General features: G+C 38.0%; 1 protein-coding gene across 5 annotated transcripts in view; it reads left to right on the top strand.

Moving 5' to 3' along the window:
- Positions 1-26,809, top strand: part of ASPH (aspartate beta-hydroxylase) — a 211,538-nt gene that overhangs the window by 67,923 nt on the left and 116,806 nt on the right. For 4 of the 5 annotated variants that reach the window (XM_055128781.1, XM_055128784.1, XM_055128785.1 and 1 more), the window contains 7 exons: positions 163-285; positions 3,635-3,667; positions 5,267-5,323; positions 6,020-6,070; positions 6,515-6,547; positions 11,336-11,374; positions 25,183-25,224. In XM_055128781.1, coding sequence (XP_054984756.1) covers positions 163-285; positions 3,635-3,667; positions 5,267-5,323; positions 6,020-6,070; positions 6,515-6,547; positions 11,336-11,374; positions 25,183-25,224 — 378 coding nt within the window. The remainder of the gene's footprint in view (positions 1-162; positions 286-3,634; positions 3,668-5,266; positions 5,324-6,019; positions 6,071-6,514; positions 6,548-11,335; positions 11,375-25,182; positions 25,225-26,809) is intronic. The other variant, XM_055128782.1, reaches the window with a different exon arrangement.

The raw sequence follows: 26,809 nt of genomic DNA on the forward strand, positions 1-26,809 counted from the left end.
GGGTGAGTTCTAGCAGAAGAGACCTTTCCCCTTCATGGACCAGCACATGTCCGGAGCAAGAGCAGATGCTCAGAGTGGGCATCCATGCGTGTGACCGGGGGTGGGACTCCTGTGGTAGGAGGGCCTCTGTGACCTGTCTGCCCTTGTCCCTGGTCCTTCAAGGCGATGTCCTGCTACAAGAAGATGATGAACTAGCAAGAGAACAGGAACCAGAAGATAATTTCCTCAGAGCGAGTCCTGCAGAGGATAACTTTGAGCCCCCAGACACTGCACCCTTTTATGAAGGTAGAGTGCATTTTTGGCTTTCGAATAAAATATAGTAGGAAATTTGTCATTGTAATTATATGAGTATAAAAAAATAGAGTACAGTAGGATATTTTTATTGTTATGTAAGTACAATTTTTTTTTAATAAACAGTAGATTGTCTTTTAAATACCAGTACAACTAGTATTTAACTTTTAACATTGATCTAGGATATTCGAAAGTTGAAACTGAGAAACTTCAAATAAAATGAATTATTTTCTTAAAATAAAAAGTTACTCAGTTTTGGTTCAAAGCACCTAACTAAATTTTTTTTTTGTTCTTTCAAAAAAATGCTTTAAGGAGAAGCTTTCAGAATATGTTAATTTTATACAGAAAATACAATACTTTAGCTTATTTTATACCCTTTCGAGTACTATCCTTAGTAGCGTTTTTTTTTTAATATAATAAATCTAAACTCTTGTTTTAACATGATATACCATAAGTTCTTTTAACATGAACTGTACAGTAGATTGGGTAAAACATAGTGCTAGCTTTCTGAATCAATCACTGGCAAGTGGTTTTGTAAAAAGTCAGAGGATCTGTTAGACATTGCTGTCACAGCTGTTCAATTCTGCTATTGTGGCATTATACCTAAATAGCTGAATATAGCTTTGTTCCATAAAAACTTTATTTGAAGAGTTGGAAGAAGGCTTCATCTTGACAACGGACTATATTGTTTGCTGACCTCTGTATCAATATTTTTAATAAAACGCTGGGTTATTTCAATAAGCACCTTAAACTGTGTTTGGTGTATATCATTTGAAGTAGGCAAGTTAGAGTTATTAAGGCAATAATATCTAATAGTATTATAATAACTTTTATTATATGTTACAAGATAATGAAAGGTAACTATTTACTTTTGATATAGATGTTGTGTTCATGTCTTTTGTGCTCTTCTATGCTTTTATGTGAGAGATTCAGTTATTTGAGAGTTTGCTAGATGTACATATTTAGTTTTTATGGTATCTAGTTTCTGTCATCTTTTCTTAGTAGTCCTTACGTAATGAATTCTTAACTTTTTTTTTCTTTAAGTTTGGGGGCTGCATCCAGCAGTGCTCAGGGCTTACTCCTGGCTCTGCACTCAGGGATCACTCCTGGGCTTTGGGGGACCATTTGCTGTGCTAGGATTGAACTTGGGTTGGGCCTCTGAAAATCAAATACCCTACCCACTATACTATCTCTTCAGCTCCCAAAGTCTTAAATTTCCATCTCCTAAGTTTTACACTATAGCTGGTTTGTGTCATTTTACTTAACACATAGAAAAAATATACAATATAATTTTATACTTAAATATACAACAAAACCCAAAAAGCCTTGTTTAAGTTGAAATTTTGAGGTCTTTTTCAAATAGAAAACTTGATTACATCAGTTTAAAATTAACCATAGGGCAACTGCATTCATTGCACCGCAAGCCACAAAGAATCTCAATTAGAGGTTCTTGGAAGGGGCTCAAGCAGAAATTAAATTCAGAGGCTACAAAGTAGGTAGTAGGCCAAGTCCTCAGTGCTAATGAAGGAAGGTTTAAGCATAGCGCCATGATTTAGAAATTAGAACCTCTTATGATAGCATTTGCTGTGATGTAGTGCTATCCCAGTAATCCTCAGTATAATAAAGATCACCATGAGAGCTTTTCAAACAGCTGACACACCTTAAGCAAAGAGAACAGACTGCATGTTCAGGGAGTGCCTCGCCCAAAACAAATAACTGACCAGAACTCACCAGGTGAAATGCAGCTGGGTTCAGCAAAAGTGTGAGCAGACCCTTTGTTTTTTGCAATGCCTGACCTCATATCCTGCTTCATTCGCTGTGTATGAGCAGAGCAAAATAATGATCAGATGTGCACATATGTAGGGATTTGAGTGCCATAGCATGTGTCTGAATTAAAAATTGCATGGTTATTGATACACTTGGAAATAGTTGCAGTAACTTTTTAAAAACATAAATGTAATTTTTTAAAAAGTAATTATATCTGCTTCTTGCAACATTTAATATATTAGAAAACCACTTTAGAAGCAGGCAGCTTTCAATTTATGAATAAAAGTATTTCCAAATTCCAAGGAGCAGCACTTTTAAATAGAAATACTATGGTAAGTGATGGTTCTATTCATACCAACCTACAGGATTATAATGCGAAGTTTTCTGTGAGAGAAGTAAACTCAGAATGTTTGGAATATGTATTATAAATCACATATTCCATGATTTCTTTGGGAAATGTTTTTTCTCTAATTTCTGTGTAGGGATGCTGATAAAATGATTACTACATTTCTCTGCTATCACTTTCTCTCCTGTCTCTCAAAAAAAGGGTACAAGAAGATTGATAGCTATTCATAATTTGGGTATTCTAAATGCTGCTTCTATAAACATTTTCAGTTGGGACACTCAGATAATCAAACATAAGGAATTTGATGTTTTTGAGATTGGGAATTATAGATTGATGTTAGGAAGAAACACTTTTAAACGGTTTAGAAAGAACCTTCTTTTCTCACCAGGTCTTCACCAGATCTTTAAATGGGGCATAGGTTTCATTTAGAGAGGCTGCTTACTAAAAAGAACAAAACTCAAATATAAGTAAATAGTAGAGCTGTTAAAGTAAGAGTTCCAAGAGTGGCAAGCAGCACTTTTGTTCTTAGGGATATGTGTTTGAGATAGCAACATCTTTACCACTAAGCTCCCTAAACTTAAAGTCTCCTCTCTCCTTCTTCCTAGTTCACATCTGTTTATAGTGTCCTTTTGCTTTAGGAAATGGTATGTCTCGAAAATCGAGCACCGTAGTCAAATGTGAAGTGGGCAGGAAGGAAGCACCTTTCCTGGCCTCGCTTTTGCCACTCTGCAACTCTGTCTAAACTGTCCCCTCTCTTTACTGCAGGTTACAGTGTTTGTTCCTTCTTATCGGGTTGTTCAGTGAATCAACTGAGGAAATGTTTGAGACATTCCTAAATGTAGAAGTAGCACTTCCTTTAGTATTTTGAGAATTTTTGGGGGGTTTGGGCAGCACCCAGTTACACTTGTGACTACTCTGCCTCAGTGCTCAGCAGTTGCCTGCCCCCTTGGTGGGGATCCGGCCTGTCCCTCCCGTGCTCCAGGCCCTTCAGGTAACTCCCTGACCCAAGGAGCCGTCTCTAAGTGTAGCTCTTATAAAAGATACCATGTTTAGCAAGAACTTTGTTGATATTTTTATTTCAAGTTACTTGCTTTCAAAAGTAAACCTAGGTTTAGAAAATATGTACACAGTCTGTATATAACGTGTGTATATGTATATATACAATTTGTGCATATATGTATATCATTTGATGAAAATAATAATATTGTTTGATTTCTTTTCTCCTCAAAGCTGAAATTAGTTACCAAGTAGAAGATGACACAGGTAAGATTTTAATTTAATATGTATATTTTTTATATACATATTAATGTAGGACTACTGCTATTTGTTCAGCCATTGATTAAAGCTGACTGAATTGGGCATGAGCTCTACATTACTTCTTTTTTAATTATATCACCGTGAGATAGAGTTACGAAGCTTTCATGTTTGAGATTCAGCCATACAATGGTGGAACACCCATCCCTCCACCAGTGCACATTTTCCACCCCCCACATCCCAGTCCTCACCCTGCCTCTGTGGCAGACAGTTTACCCAATTCTCCCTAATTTGGGGTCTTACGTTTTACTCAAAATTTCCCACCACCATTCAAGCCTACCTGCCAGGGGCAGACGCTAGATAATTTATTTTCCATTGCTCATTTTGAATATCACGAGAGCTCGCACAGCCATGGTTGTAAATGTAAATTTCTAGATTGTAAATGGTTGGGTTCCAGAGACATCTCTTTTTGGCACTACTCCATTTGGGGATTCAACTGGGAGTCTCTGGGCCAGGGCTATCGGTGCACTAAGATGGCAGCTGGAGGCAAATCGTGGCCATGACAGCCAGTTTGCTGGGTGGGCGGGGTCCTGGGGAAGGACAGCCCGGGTCCTCTGCCACCGTGCAGTCTGGAGATTAGGTCCTGGAAGCCACATACCTGGGCCTTGCTTGTGAAGTTCTAGGTCACCAGGATTTAATTTGATATTTTTACTAGAACAAGTCTTTCCCTATTTAAAAAAAGCATCATAAAAGAAAATATATAATTGATATATAATTGCTTACTTAAACGCTGTATTTCATCATATGTAAGTAATAATCATGCTCTTTTATAAAATGTGATGTCATAATTTTTATAGATAAGTATGTATCTTTATTTGTGCTATTTGTGCTATTCTCAGTAGTTGGCTTTGATATCAAAAGACAACAGAATTGAATGTTTTGTGGTCTTGAATGTTTTGTGGTCTTAAATGACACAGTCCGTGAAAGATCAGAAGTGTGTCTTGTCACATGTCACACTTCTCTCGAAGTATGAAACTCTGGAGAAAGACACATGTATCTCCAGCAAGTACTTTTAGCTTCCACTGTTGTGAAAGATCCCTCTCTTTGTGCTTGAGGCCCAAGTGGTGTTGTGGCTGGCATTCAGGATCTCCTTTGCTTCAGCCCCATGTATCTGTAAACACTGAAGTTATGTTGTTGTCTGAGGGTCCCAGGGCCAAGTGAGAAGGGGGGAGACACTTAATCAGCAGGTGTGCTTGCGCCCTGAGAGGGAGGAAGAGCCCGCACTGTTCTCTCTATATCTCTGTGTTTTTGTTTTGTTATAATTGGATTTTCATAAACTGGTGAGAAGTATAACTCCACTCACGTGGTTTAGTTATATATTATCCTTATTCACTTCTCTAGTTTTCGCCACAATATAGTTAGTGCCTGTTTGTTTTAGATAGTAGATTTGAGCATCATTATGATTTAATTCTGTCATTATTAGAAGCTGTACTGTTTGTGTTTTTGATTCTGTCATTATTAGAAACTGTACTGCTTGTGTTTTGGATATCAAACCTAACTTTCTATGGGATATATATTTATTGTTTCCTAATTGTTTCTGCTTTATAGCAATACCAGTCTACAATCAGGATATGGACGAGGCAATGTATGAACAAGAAAATCCAGGTTGGTTCTGTTTGTTTGTTGGAAGTACTAGCAAGAGCCATTTTAATCCTGGGTTAATGATTTATGCTGATTTCACCCAGATTTCTTTATAATATTCAGTCAGTTGTGGTTGTCCTGGTCTTTGAAGAGAGATCTTTTCAAATATCTGGAATTTAATAATACAGCAACATGACATATCAACTCAGATTGGGCTAAATTCTAATTCTGTCCTTTCCTATCTTTGTCACTGATAGAGCTAATTATCAGATCTTATTGCATTTAAATTTTGTCAAACAGCAGTGCTAATATCTATCTTATGAATAAGAAGATCATAATTACTTTAGGATTTCACTTGGTTTGTGCTCTGGGTCCTGGACCCAGTGCTGGGGAGTCCACATGGGGGTGTGGACCTGGCCTTCTGCAGGTGAAGCATCTGCTGTAGCCCCTTGAGCTACCTTCCTGCCTCTGATTTTAAATATTTTAGAAAGATGTTGGTAATGTATGTTTTTTTCTTCAAAAACTATTCATATGGCTGGATTTTTAAAAAATTTATATTTAATGTAGATAAAAGCTACAAGTATTATTTGTAGACTTGATATTGATTAGATAATGTGGTTTTTATTTTTATACATTTATTTTTTCACACTTACCTTCCAAAATAATATGCTTTGTAAAGTTTGGTAAAGTTTTCTGTTTTTTTTTTTTAATCTTTTTTAGACGCCAGTGAACGATTAGGCACTGAGGATGAACGAATACTACACGATGCAGGTAGTAGGCAAACGTACTCAATAGATTTTATAATTAAGGCTTTTATAGTGGCAATGCCATATTAGCAGGTGACATTTTGTTACATAGGAACCAAAGAAGTGATTTTAGGATCTAACATAGCTTTGTTAACAAAATTAGATTATCAAGATGCTTTCATATTTCACCTCCTTGACGCCTAACTCTGCAACAAAATCAGCTGTTAATTGTTAGCGCTAGTATTGTATATCTTGCTTTATGTCGCTTTGAGGAATTTTATGAAACTATTTTGCCCACTCTTGCCTTATATAGCCTTTGAGCAGTGGCATTTGTCACTGACTATCATCACACATTAATATTAAAGGGACAAGATTTTGTATTGATATTAACAATTTTTGCTAAGAAATGAAACAGAAGGAATCATTTACTGTTTATGTTGGTTTTATTCTTTTTTTTTTTTTTTTGCAGATAATGTAATATACCAAGACTATGATGACCAAGGTTTGAGATGCTTTAGCTTTATGCTGCCTACTTGTTTTAAAATATGCCCATAAGACCAGAGAGATAGTACAGGGGTTCTGTATTTATACTTGCATGCCACTGATCCTAGTTTCATTTCCAGCACCACTGAGTGACCCCTGAACAGAGAGCTCGGAGTAGGGTATAAGCACTGTCAGGTGTGACTCCAAACTCCAAATAATAAATAAATGCATATGTGGACACATAGATAAAATCAACTCAGAATTTGTAAAGAATCGAGAATAGATTTGTAAGCTGCAAATGCTGTCACTTATAATGTCCAAGTGGTTGACAGTTTTCAAAGAAGTTATGAATGTTTCTGTGGTTTTTCCCATTGACTAGATTTCTTAAATTCATCACAAGTTGCCTTTTAGCAGATTGAGAAGATGTAATATTACTTTATATTGTAGTCATAGCAGTCTTGGTATAAAATATATCTTGTGCTTCAAAAACATATAGTCAGAGTAGACTATCACTATTTCTACAAATTAATCCTGCTCTTAAATATATATGACTGATCGCATGTAAGATTGAGGTGCAGAAAAACTTCCTTCGGGCTTAAAAGCACCAGTAGGAGAATTCTAGCAAATACGCATAATTATATCATTAGATTCATCAGATTTAGGCAGTTTCTAGATTCCTTAGTTACTCATGCACTTCTTGTGTCATTTTATTAAACCCTATGAAGTACATTGTGTTTTCCCTACTTTCCACATAAGAAAAATAAGATTCAAAGATTATAAATAATTTGTGTGAATTCATATAACTTAAAGACGACAGCACTGGGTTGAGACTATAGCTCAAACAAAGAATTGGAGCCCGTGCTTTGAATATGGGAGCTCTGCAGTGCACCCTGGTTCTTTATGGGCCCCCAAGCAGCAAAAGGAGTGACCTCCACGCACTGATAAGTGTCGCCCAAAACAAACAAAAATAAGGAAAGTGCCTTTAGATTTTTCCTTCCTGAAGTTTTGGTGATTGAACCCAGAGCCTCACACCTCCCTGGATTTTACTAGTTTTAGTATTTCCAGAGATAACTCTGGCATCCAGGATATGACATAAAGTTAGAGCCACTTTCCTCACATATATGAGTTCCTAGCATCGATCCCTAGCACCACAAAACAGACATGGCTTTGCAAGTATAGCATTTTGTGTGAAGCAAGAGGATTAAAAACTGTGCATGGAACAGAAAAATAATTAAGAGAACTGCATGAATATATGGTTTCAGAAACTGCTATTACGAATTCCTCCTTTGACCAAAACTTGTTACAAATCTTAGAGAAAAAAAAATCTAGAGATAGCATCTTATCTTTAGATTAAGTCCAGTTAAATGGGCGGTGTGATATGGATATACCACTGTGTGGCATGATTTTCATAGAGCAAGTGAGATCACCGTATCATTCCCTTCCATGATAAATCCCAATTTCTTTAATTGTAAGTAGGTTGAATATTAAAAAGCCGTCATTGTGGCTTTCTCTTTAAGCCCATATTCCCCTTTGAACACATACCTTGCTTGCTTGTCTCTATGTTTCTTTGCTTGCTTTGTTCCACTCTGGAGAAGCACGTGTTCTCTCTCAAACATGTACTTCGCTCTCTCTCTCCCCTCGCATCTTTCTAAATAAACTTCAATAGAAACTATCTTGCTTCTCTCTCTCTCTCTCTCTCTCTCTCTCTCTCTCACACACACACACACACACACACACATACACACACAGACACTTGTATCTGCATTTGTGCTAGTATTAATACTCTAAAACTGTCATCTCAGTATTAGTTTTCAAAAACGGCTTAAAGATAATGATTAACATTTTAAGATTGTAGTTTGGGGCCGGACCGTGGTACAGCAGACGAGTGCCTGCCTTGCAGGGGCCACCCTGAGTTGATCTGGAGCAGCTCATATGGTCCCATGATCCCAAAAGGGTGATGACCCCTGAGAACAAAACCAGGAGTAAGCCCCGAGCATCACTGAGTGTGGCAACAAAACAAAACAAAAGCCAAAAACTCTATTCTCGGGGGTTTTTTAAAATTGTGATGTTTCTTGGATTTTATTTAGATTTGAATCCCAGTTTTATAGGTATAATGTAAATTGAATTGAGTTATGCTCCCTAGAGCCTCTCAGAGCCTGGCAAGCTCCCCGTGGCATATTCAATATGCCAGATACAGTAACAATAACGGGTCGCATTCCCCTGACCCTGGAAAAGCCTCCAATATGGCACTGTTTGGAAGATTGGGTCAGAGAGGCTGCTAAAGTCTCAGGGCTGGGACGAATGGAGACATTACTGGTACCCGCTTGAGCAAATTGATGAACAACAGCATGACAGTGATACAGTGACAGTGTTGCTCCCTAGAAATGTCTTCCCCAATAGTAAAATTTCTGTTTCTGATGTTTTTACAAAATATAAGTAAAAGATGCAAAGAAAATGCTTTTTAATATAGGGGTCTCCCTTTCCCAAAGTACTGGTGTTTTCTGATTTGTGCCAAATATTGAATTAAGTAAGATAATATTAAACATTTATGAGTGTGGGGCATTGATCCACCCCTGTTGGTGCAAGGGATACCTCCCAGCTTTGTGCTCTGTGGTCTTCCTATGGGTGTATGAGGGATGCGGGTCGGGGCTTGCACTCCAGGTGTTTCTGGAGATTGAGTCAGTGCCAGCTGAATGCCCACCAAGCACTCTTCCCTAAAATACCTGACGACCCCTCAAACATCTGTTATAACTGTGTGCAGTGATAGAATGCCAAATGATTCATGATAAATTGATATGTATGAGATCTCCATGGAAAAATGAGATGAACTTTTTTAAAACCCAAAAATAAATGACCAAACTAAAAAAATACAGTGTCTGTAATTTAAAATTCTCGGAAGTTTATATAGTGAGCATAACAAGAAAAGAATTAGTAAGATCATAAATGAATGAGTCCTTATTCCAGTCTGAATTTTATATGCATCACTCCTGTCAGGCCGGTAGAGTTTCTATTGAAAAATCTGCTAATGGTCCTATGGGGAGTTCTTTTATCTGTGATTCTTTGCTTTTCTCCCGGTGTTTTTAGGATTCTCTCTTTATCTTTGATTTTTCCATTTTAGTTGGGATGTGTCTTGGTGTGCATTTATCTGGGTTTATTTGGGGGTAAACTTTTTGAGTTTTCTGGGCTGCATATCTAACTTTCAGCTTGAAGAATTTTTTATTATTTCTGCAGCTAAGAATTCTGCCTTTCCCTCTCTTTCTCTTCTTATGTCAGCACTATGATGGCATGTTTCCTTTTGGTGATTTTCCATAACTCTAATGTCTGCATTGTTTTTTAATTGTGTCTTCTTTTTGTTGGTCTTTTGGATGGGCTACTACTTTACTTTCACTGGCTCTGTTTTAGGCTCCATCCATTCTGCTGTTTAGCCCTCTATTCTTTTTTTTTGGTGATGCACAGGGGTTAACTCCTGGCTCTGTACTCAGGAATAACTCATGGCGTTGCCTTTGGGAACCTATGGGATGCTGTCGAACCCAAGTCAACTGCATGCAAGGCAAACACCCTGTCTGCTGTGCTATGGCTCCAAAGAATACTATAAATTTTTTAAAAAAAAATTTATAGTATTCTTTAACTTTATGATTAACTTTATAGTTGCTCTTTCCTCTAGCTTCCAAGTTTTCTGTCTTTGTTGAAGTTCTCTTCTTGATCTTCTCATTTCAGTTAATATAAGGACTGTTGCTCTGGAGTCTTTAAGTAGCTTGTAAAGCGAGGTTGTATTTAAAGTTATTTTTAGATTGATTCTTGAGCTGTTCACGTGGGTCCATGTTCTCATTATGTCTGGGGCATGCAGGGGTCTGAGCCAGGCCTGGGAAGCTGTGTTTAAGAAGGGCAGCAACCCGGTTGAGTTTTAAGGTTGAGTCTTTGGGGACCTCTATACACCAAATTCAGTGAGATTTGGCCAGTGACCCAGGATTCAAGGTTGCTAGTGCCCGCAGTCATCATCCTGTGACAGTCACAGAAATGTGTGTGGTGACTGAGGAACACACAACTGAGTGAGCTGAAAAGGACTTTTGAGTCTCAGTCCCAGCTGGTGATAGAGTGCATCCTCAGTCTGGCAGAGAGCAGAATCTCACTGCTTGTGAGTTTGGCAGGAGAGTGTAGCGGGCAGCGCAGCCCCCTGGCACACTGCTGGAGGTGTTGCTGTCACAGGCATGTGACTTGCTTAGAAGCAGTCCATTGTGGATTGGCAGGAGCTGGGTCTATTTGACTATCAGGAGTAAAAACTCATAATTAACTATCCCTCAGCCCCGGACTAACTCAGCCATGTGTTCGGGCTAAATAGAACTCACCTCTGAACGTCTGTTACTATGGAGAGTGAGATGCTCTCTGGCTTCTACCGGTACAGCTCTCTGTAGAGGTCATCACGATGGAATCTGTTTTCAACTCTGACGCCTATTTATATCTTAGTTTCTTGTCTTCTGTTTCACAGTTGTAAGGAAAGGATTGGGGTGCCAGGCATTTGGGCATCCCGGTTTCTGCTCTTTAGGATAAAATTCTGCACCTTAGAAATCAATTCTGGGTTGCTGCCTCTGGCCTGGACACGGGTTATTTTCATGGCAAGGACTCTGTCTCCAGTCCATTTGGTTGCCATTCTTCTTGTCTTTTGCAATAAAAACTTAGTTTATCAGGGTTTTAGATGAGTTTCTGTGTAGATTAATGCAAATTTTGATGTAGATTTTCTGTGATTGCAGAAGGAAAATACAAGTTGTCCCTTCTAGGCCGTCTTAACCTTTCCTCTGATTTATTTCAGAAATACCTCTGCCTCCTGAAGAACAGGAACTACCACCAGGTATGGCATTTTTATTAAATATATTGATTATTTTTCTTGCTAGATTGTTAAATTTGTAATATTCTGTTAATATTCACCCTAACTATATGAAATATGTTTACGAAGAGTCAAACTCTTGAGAGAGAAGTCTTAATTATATCTCAGTTTTAAAAGAAGATTTTCTGTTTTAATTACCTGATCCAAAACGTGGGAACTATATGTCAGATTCGTTCTGCTACATTTTTAGGGAACTGGTTAATGTCCAAAATAGCATGGAATTTTGCTGTTCTAAATGGTGGTGGTATTACAAATCAGCTCGTGGATAGTTTTTGCTACTTTTTTCCTCTTTTTGACTGATTTGATAGAAAACCTAGAATCAGGATTCCCTTAAGGTAGAAGTTTAGTGCATAAATTTGTGACTTTATTTTTCTTTCTCCCTGTTCCCTGTTTTCCTTGAGAGCATAATTAGTGCCCCATGGTAAGACATGGGATTTGGAGATGACATTAACTAAATCTCTAATCAAAAATTAACATTTAAAACCTTAAGCCTTGTATTCTTACAGTAAGAAGGTTGTTTTCATGTCCTCTCAGCCAAGTATAGTTATTACTTGTGTTTTATTTTTTTTGTTTTTCTTTCTTCATTCAAATATATTATTTATAACTTTAAATTATGCCTCATATTAATTTTGGGGTAATTATGTATATTATTATTATTGATTTTAGTAGAGTCATCTTTGCCTGCCAAAACCTCATCAATTTCCCAAATAAGGAACATCTTTTATTATTTTTTAGGGTTTTTGTTGTTGTTTTGGTGAAGCAAGTTGTTTTTATTAAACAGAATTTACTTATAAAGGTATGAGAGGAAGGTGGAGAGGAATCCTTGTTCAGAAGAGAACATGGGCTTCTCCAGAGTGGGGAAAAAAGCAGATATAAAGAAATACATACTCGGGGCCTGAGAGATAGTACAGCAGGTAGGCCTTTTGCCTTCCATGTGGCTGACCTGGGTTCAACCCCTGGCATCCCATATGGTTCTCCAAGAACTGCCAGGAGTAATTAATTCCTGAGCACAGAGCCAGGAGTAACCCCTGAGCATCGCTGGGTGTTAGTCAAAAAGAAAAAAAGAGATACATGTTCAAGAAGAACATGAACTTGAAAGAACAGGTTTACACGTCAGCTTTGCTTCACTTTATGATAAGAAAGAATGCTTTAGGTTCTGATAGTTGACATATGTGTATTGTGATAAGTACACATGTTTAAGGGAATGGAATTGTTGGCATTATAATGTGAATGATAAATCCATGGAAAAATTGATCGTTTGCACGTTAACTTCTGAGCATATGAATATTCTGGTTAAGAAGCGTTGGCCATCCAAGGAAAGTTTGTACATTGGTTCTGGTTTTGTTAGTTTGCTCTTTGTTTTTGAGTGTTACTTTACAGAATGCCTTATTTCTGACTCAATAAGGTACAACAGATTACTAACTTAGCAATTCTAATTATCGACTATTCCTTTAAAGAAAAGTGTTCCGTAGGTATTCTTATTAGTGAAAAGTTTCTACGACATTGACTTTGTTTAGCTATAGTTGCTTTTCAAATTAAACTTAAAAATTCTCTTGGATCATAAAATTAAATGCAAAGTGGTTGGGCTGCTGGAATAAGATGCCTGTTAGATGAAATGTTTAATGACCCAAACATGTAAAGCTGAAGGTTTGATTAATATACGTATCCTAATGCATAATAAGCTCTCAATAAAATGGTGGCTATTGTTTAGTAATTAATTAGCCAGATCCTTGAAGTGAATCAAGAAAAGCTAAATTCAGAAAAGGGTGCTCAAGAAATTGTAACCTTTTATTTGGTATCATAAAATTTTGATTGAGTCTCTCCACAGTTGTAATTTGACCTTGTCAAAGACGCATGTAGGAGTCAGCAGTAGTTATATATCATGATTGCACTTGCTTTGCTTATTTTCTATTACCTTTTGCCTTTTTATTTTCTATTACAGTGTTTCTATTCTGCATATAAAAGAATGATAGTCATAAATCTATCTTAATTTTATTTTGATACAGTAAGCTGGCTTTTTTTAGTTATATTTCATAGGTATGTGATTGCAGAATCTTTAGAAACACAGATTACAGGACCCATTTTCTTATTATATTACAATTTTTTTCAGTTTTGTTATTCAGTGAAAAATCAAAATCAGAACCTCTGTAAGATGCTGGATAATAATACTAAAAATTCACCTTTCCCTGCCTTCAGAAAGTATTTGATGGTTTTCCTGATTAGAAGGTTTTAAGATTAGATTTTATGGCTGTAATCTGTAATATTGCTTTTTTTTTTTTTTTTGGTGTGATACTCATAGGGCATGAACTATCTTATTTCACCATTGTATCTAGCTGTGTTCTAGGGAACATTGCTAATGTTTATTAAGGTCATATTGGTTCTTTTTCTTAAGCCTGTTACGTGAGTTAAATTATTTAATGTTTCTTATGATCCAAGTGGAATTTGTACTGTCATCTCCATTTTATAAATGAGACAACTAAGACACAGTAAGGCAGAATAGCAAGCCCAAGATCACACAGCGGGCTAGTGGTAGAATTGGAATAGATACCTGGATTCTGGTTCTAGACATTGTACTGGGCTGCTCTGCTCTTGAAGATTTAAAGTATGTGGAGACTAAGAGCTCAGGGGTTTTGAGAATTGTTTAGATGTGATAAAAATAGATGTTGGATTCTTTGGCTTTTAAAAAAATATATATACATACATTACTTTTTCAACTTGGACTTAGGAATGTTGACAACTGATTATGATTCATTGTAGAAAATTAGGTTGTTCAGAAGTTTTGCTATCTTTTGTTTCTATTTCTAACGATCTAAGTGTCTTTCCTGTGTACTCTTAGCAAGAATGTAAAAGACCTATCCTAAAAAATGAGTCATCCTGGCTTAGAATTCATTCGTTTTAAACATCAGATATTTTGTTGTTTTGGGGGCCTCACCTGGTAGGGCTCAGGGCTTGCTCCTGGCTCTGTGCTTAGGGATCACTGCCGGTGGTCAGGGGTCTATATGCAGTCCTGGTAATCAGAGCAGGGCTAGTCATGCAAGGAAAGCACCTTACCCCCTGTGCCATCTCTCTGGTCCTAAATATCAGATTATCGTTTTGTTTTGTTATTTGGGTCACACCAGTGGTTCTCAGGGCTTCCTCCTGGCTCTGCTCTTAGGGATCACTCCTGATAGAGCTCAGGGGATCAGATGGGGTACTGGGGATTGAATCCAGGCTGGTCAAGCTCCCTACTCTCTATTCTATCATTCTGGCTCCAATATCAGATTAAAAAAAATTAAAACCATACAGGTAACACTTTTCTCGTGTAATACCTGCAGAAAAGAAAAGGTTAGCTTTATTTTTTAAAATGATAATTCATGTTATCCTAAATGGAGGGATGCAAGCATATCTGTTTCTACTGTGTCTCTGAGAATAGAGTTGAAATGTGCAACCTCATCTCATGGTAAAATATTCTGGTAGTGATGATGGCCTCTCAGTGCGTTGTCCAGAACTTTGTCATACCGCCCTAGTCATTTCCTAACGCTGAGTGTTAGGGCCCATAGCCAGTTGTGATTCTAACCTGTTCTTAATAAGTTCCTAGTTTGTACTCCATTGTTGTTGATTAGTCATAATCAGACATACAGTATTAGAAATACACACTGAGAAGCCTTTTACATAGCCAACTCAGACCATACCGCAGTACCCTTAAATGCTCCCTGAGACTCACTAGTATTGATCCTTGAGAGCAGAATCAGAACTAAGTGTTGAGTGCTGCTGGGTGGGACCCCAAAACAAGATAACAGCAAAAAAGAAATACACACTGAGCAGCCGTTATGGCTCAGGCTTTGTACCGGGCAAAGAGGATCCGGGATCACTGTAGTCACCGTTTGAGAGCAGGTCAGAGGTGTGTCAGCGTACAGCAGAGTAAAACAACTACATGCTGCCATTAGCCAGAGAGCCAGCATAGCAGCTCACAGAGGGAGGGACAGCTAATTTAGACATGGCCCATGGGAGGTCTGTAAGGCCTCACTCGTGTCATTGCCGTAGGACTGAGGTTTGATGTGCTAATAGGAACTTGCAGGTGTGGAGCAGAGGAAATGAGCCACACTAAGAGAGTGTGCCATTAAAATGGGTAAACTCACAAGCTGGGAAAAAAGTAGGGAAGTATTCCTTCTTGGAGAAATGTTTCAGCTTTTAAATCAGGTCTTGATAATGGCAGGAAGGTGCTGACTCAAGCCGTTAGATGATCAAACCTAGATGCGAAAAGTGCAGTGCGGAAAGGAGGTGGAGAAGACTAATCCGGGGACAGTTTTCATCTAAGATGGGAGCTGCAGTGTGATGGAAGAAATGCGGAGGAAGGATCACTTCATTGAATATTGGGATTAGAAGCAACTTGACAGGAGAGAAGGGGGTGATTCCGGAAGAGTCGTGGCTGATTCCTGCTTTCTGACTTGAATGAGTGGGTACACCCAAGCAGTACTAAGACTGTCCGGGTTCCAGTCCTGGAGATTGGAGGCCAAGCTTGCATGAGCCTCATTACTCAATCCTCCAATCTCCTGATGTGCCACTGCTCGGATCTAGCCTGCTGGGAATCACCAAGGCGTTACTCCACACAGCTCAGGGCTCCATGCGTGCTGGCAGAATCCAATTTAGTGCTGAGTTCATGCAGGACTTCCAGCCCGTCAGTCCTGTGTTAATAATCCCATGGCTGCCTGCAACGATGGAAAGCCAGTGGAGTTATAGAGGCTGGAAAAAAATGTCAAGTAGCAAAGGTGATACTGGGTTTGCAAAGTGTTGAATCATTTCTGAGTGAAGTTGTCTCTATGCTTTTACGAGGTTAGAGTTGCATTGTTCTTGTTTATTTGCCTTTCAGCTTCCTAGTCTCAAGGCGAATTTTATTACATGTTACAGAAGTGCTTATTCTTCTCTAAGTGGAACTAATCGATAGAACCTGAAGACAAACTTGTTTTGAAGAACTTTTTCCAAGGTGTAATTAACACAGAAGAGTGTAGTCAAGGGCCGGGGAGATGGTGCAGGGATTGAAGTGCTTACCTTACATGCAGCCAGCCCGGGTTTGATTATGAGGCAACATGTGTTCCCTTGAGCACAGAGCCAGGAGTTAGCCCTGCGCACAGCCAGGTTTGGCTCCAAACAAAATGAAATTTAAAAAATATAATAAGGGGTCCAGAGCAGTAGTACAGTGGGTAGTGCATTTGCCTTGTACATGGCCAACCCGAGTTCAATCCCAGGCATCCTCTGTGGTCCCCTGAACCCCACTAGGTGTGATCCCTGAGCACAGAGCCAGGGATCTGTGCACTGAGCACTGATGGTTGTATCCCCCTCCAAAAAAATTACTGGAGGCAGGTGTTGAACCATCAGTTTGATGAACCTTGTCATGTGATACATCCTTGTTCTCATTACACATAAGGTTCCAGCACACTGGAAAACTTTCCCTCTAAGTAAACACACACACATTTCTAATACTTATTTCATCACTCCTTTGTGCTCAGCATTCTGCTCATTTTATTCGTTTCGTTATGTGAGTAATATGGTTTTATTTTATTTAATGATAATTTAAAAAGTCATTGCTGCATTGATAGCTGTAGTGAATATTTTCTGTTTGGGGCTATTAGGAACAAATCTGTATTTGGTGGACAGAAAACACTCATTTCTGTTTGCTATATCAAAATATGTGCATAATTTTAATTTAACAGCAAATGATTCTGATGATATAAGAATTTCTGGTTATACACAGGGGGAGAAATAAGAAACGAGAGGGAAAAGAAAGAGGAAAATTTGACTGAATCTTTGTCAACACCAGCTTTTTCTCTTACTGTAGTAAAGATCTAACTATAGTAGTAAAATAGATACTATGGTTTGGAATGAGAAAGTGTCTGGAAGAGTTGGACAGAAATGAATTATACTTCTTTTTAAATACTGTATACTGTATACATTTTTAACCAGCTTTTTATATTGTCAGCAACATTAAAAGTTGAAACAAATTTATCAAAGTAATAAATTTTGACTGCAACTTAGAGTGATCAGTTTCTTCAAAATTCTTTTTATATTAATTTTTAAAAGCCACATTAAGTTTTTTCCATTTGTATTTAATACAATGGAAATGTTAATGGAAGAGACATTTAATGCCTTAATTTCCAAATGACGGAGATTTTTCAGTGTGGTTATCATTCTCAGATGTTCTAAAGAACCTCACTTTTTCATCAGCAACTTTGCAAGTCACTCTCAGACTTTTCTCTAGGTAGTTTCTCCTTCCATTATCAGGTTGCCCTTGGAAACAGCACCCCCAAAAATGTTTAAAAGAAACAGAAAAGCATTACTTCTGTGGGTGGGTTTTAAAAATAGAATGAAAATGAAGCAATTTCGCAGTCTGTTTTTAGTTGGTCCTTTAATTTAGATTTCCCCTTATTTTTGCAGATTCTTAAAGCTTCAAAAAGACTGCCCCACTACCCAGGAGGACCACTCTAACCATACGCTCCAAAAGATGACTGGGATAGATCTTGCGAAGTAATTTCTGAGCAGACCAAGATCTTTGGGAATGAACACTAAAGATGTTTTGAACGAATCATAGTCTACTGGCATTTTAGTGGGCTTTTTAGAGCCTACAATTACATGTACTGTTGCATTCTTGCGTGTCCTTTTTGATAGCAATAGTGCATCCACTGAATCCTTTTTCTGTTTTTTTTTTTAAGTGACATAGCTTTTAGTCCTATCTGCATTTGCATTAATGTATATTTTTCAGACAACAGTTAATCTTTCTATTGATGATGTAGAAGTATTGTCTGGCAGGGTTTATAATATATATTATTAGTAACGAGCAATAACTACTGGACAGACTGTGTCCACTGCATTCTAAATGATTGAAAGCCACCACGAGGGCCTCATTTGACATACTGACATGATTAGCATTCATAGTTAGCTGTGAAAATTTGAGTTGTATATATCTGCACTGATACCTTATAGGAAATTTCTACACTGGCTTTGAATATTCAGGGAAAGCTTTCAAGTTTGAGATTGCTATAATGTTGAGCTCATTATTTAGAAAAATAATATTTTAATGAAAGTTTAAATTATTACAGTTAATCTCTGTTTCAAAATGAGCGGGAAAGACTAAAATTCCTCCTTAGGCTATATAGGGTAATTCCTGCATCATATGCAACTGCTTTGGGGAACTTGGGGCCGATCATAGAATAGCCATGGTCCACTTGATATTTTAGTTTTAGAAAAGCTGTTTAAATTATTGGTGCATACTTGAAAGATTCTATGCTTTTGATTCATTAAGTAATGCTCTTAAAACACTAAAGCTAGATTTGCTAAAGTAAATGCTTCTCACCAGGTTGGTAGAATGTGTGGAAAACACTCCTAGAGCCATATACCAACTGTTACTTGACAATATTATGAGCCTTTTTTTCCCTACACTGGAGTTCATTTGATGTGAGTGTGGTTTACTTCAGGTTCAGATATGGTTGCTATAGTGAAAATATTCACTTGTTAGAAAAGGTAGCTACAAAATTCTTTTGAAAGGATTATGAGTTATACAATTTTCAAAAATTCAAAGAAATTATCTTGTATATGTGTCAGGGGTCGCTTTTGATCATGTAAACATTGTTTTAAAATAAAATGAATTAGATTTTCCTCTTCTGGGTTAAAAATCAAAAGATTTTATATTTTTATCATTATAGATGAGTTATAATGTTGTAAGTTAATGCTTGCCAACCCAATGTGTAGTGAACCCAAAATAAGAAAAGCAATAATTTTCTCAAGCTGTGATATGGGTTCATACAGACTTGCTACTCAGATTCTAATAAAGCTCTTCTTATGTGAATTATAGGCACTACTTTTTTTAAAGTTATATTTTTAAAAAGTAATGTAGAATTGATAAATGCATAATATAGAATTTACTAGATTTTTATACACAATCATCTATAAAACTCTGGAAATTAAGAATTTATTGTGCTTTGGCCAATTTCAGATACTTTTAAGTTCAAATGTTTGATTCAGTGAACCCTGTCTTTACAACTACATGCCAAACCCGGCAACATTAATAAATTTTCTAAAAATAGTGTGTCTACTATTTAATGTTGTTCAAGTGCAATAAAAGACAGAAGAACTAATTCTCGATATTGTCATTATTTTGAAGTATAATGGTCTTTATTACATAACAAAATTCAAGGGTTTGTTTTTAGTATTTTGAAATATCATTTGAGATGACTTATTAAAGACTACTTTAAGCCAGTTAATTAATCTATTTCTAAGAATAGTATTTAATAGTCGTATGATCCAGTTCTGGGAGCAGTAATAAAATGAAATAGCTCCTGCTTTGCATCCTCTGTAGGTTTTTGTCCAGCATCCAGAAGTGTTGGTAATTCCTTGATGAGATAATCCCAATTTTCTTATATTCTTCTCACCCATCATGATTGTAATACCATAAAGATACTTCACCAGGTTTCGAGACTAAAGGGTGAGTTGATGGAAGGACAGAAAGAGATGCACAACTTTCCCTTTCTACCAATTTTTCATTTTCTGCACAGAAGATGACAGATAGGGAAGAAATTTGAACCATATAGTAAGTGCTTTCTCCTCCAACATGTTCAGAAGAAACAGTAAAAATCAAGAGTGTAAGGGTAAGCAGATGCAACTTTATTGATTGCTCTTTTTTTTTTTTTAATTTGTTTTTGGACCACACCTGGCACTGCTAAAGGTTTAATCCTGACTCTGTGCTCTGGAGTCTACTTCTAGTGTGCTCAGGGACCATATGTGATGTCAGGGAGCAAACCTAAGCTGGTTGCATGAAGGGCCAGTGCCTTAAGCCCTATACTGTCTCTCCTCCCTTATTGACTGCTCTTAAGTGCAGTTAGGCTAATTGCTTCATATGTGTTAGGGAGTAGTTTCCCCAGCAGATGGCTGTTATTTATTCTTGCAGACAAGGAAGCTTGACATACAGAAATGGAAGCTTGAGATACAGCTTGAGATACTCACTGGTGATCATTCACAGTATGCTCGATTGAACATCTGGCCATCAGCTGAGAGCTGGAAATAATTGGAGGGAGCACAGAGTAGGAGAGTTATCAGGAAAGTAGTGAATAATAATCCAGGTTATGGTAGAGTCTGACCTGGAAGAGAGGGAGTGGGGTGGGAGGGTAAGAAGAAAGAGTAGAAGACAGAAAAATTAACTCAGCACTGGGCTGTGGCCCACTAGGGACAAAGCAGAACTCAGGTCTGGGTCTTGGGGTGTGAAAAACTGTTTTCACAATGAGGAATTCAGAAGGAAATAAATGGACTTGGGTGAAAATTAGCTTTGGGTGTGTATAGGTCCAACAAGATGAGTACAGTAACTGGAATATAACAGCCTTGAAAATATTTGAATACAGAACGGTAACTTTTTAAATAGGTCTGTGATAATCCTTTAAAGATTATAATCATATTATTTCTAGTAAGTTTTTTTTAATTCTAATAAAATAATGTTCAAAAGAAAGTAAAATGTTACTATGATGAGACAATGTGTGGCATTTGCCTTTAGGACATGCATGTTTAAATATTGTGTTATGGATGAATTTATTTGTACTTTTATAGTATTGAGTGTTGGGCCGAGTATATAGTTTCCTTTTATGCTTGGGCTGCCTGTGTTTGAGATATGCAGTGTATGATTAAAGTAGAAAATTATGACCATCTTAAGTGATTTTTTTTTTACCATCATTAGCAAAATTTCTTAGCCTTTCTAAGACTTTGTATTGGTAAAATTAACAATACCTTACAGATTTGAAGCTAAAATGGGATAATTGGCATTAAATGCTTAGCATACTGCCCAGAATATATGAGGTGCTGAATAAATCACTCTTGACACAGCAAGGTGTAGGTGAAATTTCTAGGGAGTATGTACAAAGAGTAAAGAAAAACATTCTACAAAATACTTTTTAAAAATATATATATACTTCTGGGGGCTGGAGCGATAGCACAGCGGGTAGGGCGTTTGCCTTGCATGCGGCCGACCCGGGTTCGAATCCCAGCATCTCATATGGTCCCCCGAGCACCGCCAGGGGTGATTCCTGAGTGCATGAGCCAGGAGTGACCCCTGTGTATCGCCGGGTGTGACCCAAAAAGCAAAATATATATATATATATATATATATATATATATATATATATATATATATATATACTTCTTTGTTATTTATTTATTTTGCTTTTGGAGTCATACCCGGCAGTGCTCAGGGGTTACTCCTGGCTCTGTACTCAGGAATTACTCCTGGCGGTGGTCAGGGGACCATATGGGATGCTGGAGATTGAACCCGGGTCGGCGGCATGCAAGGCAAACGCCCTACCCGCTGTACTATTATCCAGCCCCTACACAATACTCTTAGAAAAACTTCTTGACCTAGAGCTAAATTTTAGCACTGAAAACTTGAGAGGCTAAAATGTCTGTTGCTTTTGTATTTTCCCAAACAGGCAACTTATTTCTCAGTGTTGAAATGAGGCTGGGAACAGGATAGGATGCAAGAGACAGCTTTTGTCCCAAGGCCAAGGCTGGCCAGATCAGCTTCTTGAAAGGAAGGTAGTGGTGCATAGGTCTTAGGAGTAAGCATAGCCTGCGCCCTGATAGCTGTTTGAAATGCAACCAATTCAAACTTCTTTCCTATTTCACCCCTGTACAAGAAGCTTTGTAGAAAGGTCTAAATTCTCTTTAAGACCAGCACCTGCTAGGTTTTTTTTTTAATGAGGTTAGAAATTTGTATATGGTGTTTGAATTTTCAGAGTATACCAGCCATGTGCAAGTAACAGATGTGCAAGTTCTCAGATGTTGAAGACTAAACCTTTCAGTGCTGTATTTCAATCCTTTATCACTGAAGCCTATGGAGAAAGTTCTCCCTATTAAAGTTGTACCACCTGACTCATTTTCAGCAGGGATAAGGAGTCTGTGTTCAGGTGTGGGGTCGCGTGTGGCGTCCAGATAGGGGGTCTTGGTTACACTCAATGATACTCAGGATATTCCTGGCTTGACACTTAGTATTAACCTCAGGAACCACACGTGGTGCTGGGAATTTGAGCCAGGATTGGCTTACATGCAAGGCAAACTCATTACTTATTTTGCTCTCTACAGCCTCTACCTAACTTTTTGAGGAGGGTATGGTTAGTAAGATCTGAAATTCTAGAACATTCATCAAAGATCTAGAAGGGGCTTTTTGTTTTAAGTATAGTGGCCTCTTGCAACCAGGAGGAGTGTCACAGGCTACATTATCAAAACCACTTGCAGATCTGATTCTCCATCCCTTTTTTCTCTTCCAAAAAATGCAGTGAGTGGCATATAGAAAGTACATGCTTTGCAATAATATGAGTTGCTGATCTACATCATATTGAACATTAAGTTTTCTCAGATTCCTCTTTGTTTGCACAGAGAAAGATAAGACCTTCCATGTAGGTTATTAAGATATAAGGGACAACTCCTGATATGCTTGGCACTCGCATACAATCACTTTCAAAACTTTCAGTCACTTCTTTTTTTCCCCTCGAGTCTCAAAGGAGGGAAAAAAAAACTGGCTTGGAAAAATACGTTTCTTGCACCAGAAGCCTGTGTCTTATTTCTTTTTACTTCCAAAAAATGAAATGACATAAATGTGGAAAACTGACTTTGAAAACTCAAGCAATCAATGATTGCATTCTTTTGTTGTTGTTTTATTGGGGCGCCATACTTGTGGGACCCGGTTCTGAGCTCAGGGATCACTCCTGGCAGGCTCAAGGGACCATATGGGATGCCAGGGATCGAATCCAGATCAGCTGTGTAAAAGGCAGGTGCCCGGGGCTGGAGTAATAGCACAGCGGGTAGGGCTATTGCCTTGCACGTGGCCGACCCGGGTTCGATTCCTAGCATCCCATATGGTCCCCTGAGCACCACCAGCGGTGATTCCTGACTGCAGAGCCAGGAGTAAACGTTGTGCATCACCAGGTGTGACCCTAAAAGCAAAAAAAAAAAAAAAAATGGTAGTTGCCCTCCCTTCTATACTGTTGTTCTCACGGGCACCATGATTGCATTCTTGATGGCCACCCCTAACCACAACAGAGAAAAGACAGTGACTTTACATTTGGGGGGGGGGGGTTGTGTGTGTGTCAGTTTTCCAATCTTTGCCTCACTCCTTCCACCACATACATACACACATGTTCCTGGAAAGGTCCAAAGACTAGAAAATGCCTACTGGGAATCGAATCAACTGATTACCTTGAAAATGAACTAGATTCTAGACTATTAGACAATAGACTAGAGATGAGGTTATGAATGCAGAAATGAGACTAAACACTGATCAGTTCTGTTTCCTTGGATTGGAGGCCCATTGGTCAATGCAGGTTCTTAGCACTAGGTTTCGCTGTGGTTGGCCGCCTCATTTATGGGAGAGGCCTGTCTGATGACTGAGAGGCTGGCATAGGTGGGCACTGTCACCTGTCTCAGCTCCTCAGCAAGTGAGTTATGATACACACCTCTACAATATTGAGCAAAGATCCTAGTGCTACCTAATACAAAGGCTGCATTTCTTTACAACATATAGTGGCTATAATAAAGTCTTTTTTGTATGTTTTTAGATCACAGCCTTGCTCTGCACTCAGGGATTACTCCTTGAGGGTTGAGGGGACCATATGTGATGCCAGGGATTAAACTTTGTTTCAGCTGTGTGCAAAGCAGGCACCTTCCTGTGCTCTCTTTCTCCAGCTCCAGACTGCTATACTGTCTTAAGCTTTAGGGAATACTGCAAATTTTGAATAAGCTTTGATGAGGGCTTTCCTTCACTCCATAATGCCTTAGTAGTCATAGACAAAGGGGTTGGAGATGCTCAATGTCTGATAGCTACTTACTTCTCAGTGAGTTTTTTGAGTAAATCAAATAAGTTTGATTTGAACATTTTTTATAATATAGGACTGGAGCCATAGCACAGCAGGTAGGGCGTTTGCCTTGCACACAGCCAACCCGGGTTCGATTCCTCCATCCTTCTCAGAGAGCCCTGCAAGCTATCGAGAGTATCCCGCACGCACGGCAGAGCCTGGCAAGCTACCCGTGGTGTATTTGATATGCCAAAAACAGCAACAAGTCTCACAATGGAGACAGTACTGGTGCCCACTTGAGCAAATCCATGAACAAGGGGATGACATTGCAGTGCAGTGCTACATATATGTAGAGAATTTAGGACTTAGGAAAATTGAGCTGTATGCTTGAGATATATGTGTGTACATATGTATATACACATATATCATCATCATTATCATCATCATCCCATTAATCATCAAGTTTCTCAAGTGGTCTCAGTAACGTCTCCATTCGTCCTAGCCCTGAGATTTTAGAAGGCTCTCTTTACTCTCCTTCCCAACAATGCTGCATTGGAGGCTCTTTCAGGGTCAGGGAAATGAGACCCAGCTTGTTACTGGTTTTGGTATATGAATATGCCATGGGGAGTTTGCGAAGCACTCCCATCTGGGCATATAATATGTATACGTACATATTTATATGTGTTACTGTAGCTTAGGTAATGTTGTTATAATGGTGTTATTGATGTATAGTTACTGGAGTCCGACCCCACCAAAGTGCTGTACACCATGGTCTTCATGGTACTTCTGTTCTAGCCTACCCCATCCTACCCTCCACTGCTTGGTATTTTGAGTGTTAGAATTCAAGCCCTTAGTGTTTGCCATTTGTTAATACGAAATATTTTAATTATATTTAATTCACTTAAACTCCTGTTTGGGTTCATAGCGTGATGACTTTCATATTGCTTACTTTGTGTTATTTTTAATTTTCAGCAACAAATAGAAAAACAGATGATCCAGAACAAAAAGAAAAAGGTGAGATAAAGAAGCGGTCTTTCAATAAAAATAAGAGAAATAATGCTACCCATGAATCACATGATTTTATTTTGTGTCACTAAATTGTTACTGGCTTTGTTATTTTAATGATATTACAAACAAACGTTTGATCTAAATGTTAAAACTGAAGACAACTTTGCTCCTGGTCCTAGTTTTACTGTTCATGATATACGTATTCCTTGGGGGTTGCTTAATCTCTGTGACTTGGTTTACTTTTTCTGTAATATAGAAATAATACTAGTATTAATTTCAGAAATAACAACTGTTCCCACGACAGTGATTAAAAAATATACAGGAAGTGCTTGAAGTACATTGAGAAAATAGTGGGGGAAAATGTCAATGTTTTCCTTGCCAGTGTTAACAGTTGTGCTAGAGATAGAGGTCCAGAGGTTAGGAGAAGGTGAAATCTTTTGTCAAAAAATTGATTGTTGGAAACAGAGACATATAAAATTACATGAAAGTAAAATCATCTCTGTCTCCCAAGAGTTTATTATGGATGTATGCTAATAAGTTTAATGATACAGTAGAATTTTAATTCAACTCACAGTTTTCTAAACTTACCCAGACTCAGGAGGTCTTTTTAAAGTGGGAAAGTTCTATAAGATGATCATAAAATGGTGGCTGTGCATCTTCATAATTAAGTAGTAGACTCTTCAGTGATTAAACATTGCTATAATATCAAGAAGGCCTTTAATTTGTAGCAATGAAAGTAGAATTTGGGTTGAAAAGATGTTCATCCTTGTACATAAAAGAGAAGTTGCATAGGATGTACTATATATGTATATAATGTGTAGTGTTTATATCATAAGACCTTATATCATAAGTAAGACTGGATGGATAAATATACTTGATGAGCATATGGAGTTGCTGGCCTCTGCATTTCATGCACATGCATCTAGCTCATGTATTTCTTTCTAATTTATTCCTGCATTTATCAAAGTGATAGATACAGCTTAAAAATTGCGATTTGTAATGAAAAACAGCAGTCTTCTATTAGTCACTTCCCACAAAGCCTATTTTCAACTTTCTTTTAGCTATTTCTTCTAGCATTCGCCTACATTTTTTTCAAGAGCTTGTTGAATATGTTATTTTCTCTACAATATTCAAAACTGTCCATTGGCTTTTTATAGTGAGCAAGATGACAAGGACTAGCTCAGTCTCCATGTTGCCTTACTTGCCCAGTCTTCTTGTGTTTTCTCTTGTCTGTTAGTGGGAAATGCTGAGGTAACATAAACAAAATGGAGCAGATGAGTGTAGGATAACATGGGGTTTGTCCTTTTAGCCTTGCCGCAGGGAACTTAGTTTACCTTATAGCAATGTCCTTTCTGTATGGACACAGGAAGACAGTTAATATTATGCTTTGTAACTTGGGAGCTGATTGACTCCAATATTTACTCCCGGGCATCTGCTTTCTCGACTCAGTTGCCCTTAGTTCCTAGTACCCCAAAATCAGGGTCCTGACAAGGGATGGAATGGACCCAGGGCAAGCTGTGAGCTACCCTAGCATCGAAAAGGGCCAGGCCAAAGCGCCACAATACTCAACATGGTCATAGACAAATGCTGT

Source organism: Sorex araneus, chromosome 2 (genome assembly GCF_027595985.1).
Source record: "Sorex araneus isolate mSorAra2 chromosome 2, mSorAra2.pri, whole genome shotgun sequence".
In the NCBI taxonomy this organism is placed as follows: Eukaryota; Metazoa; Chordata; class Mammalia; order Eulipotyphla; family Soricidae; genus Sorex; species Sorex araneus.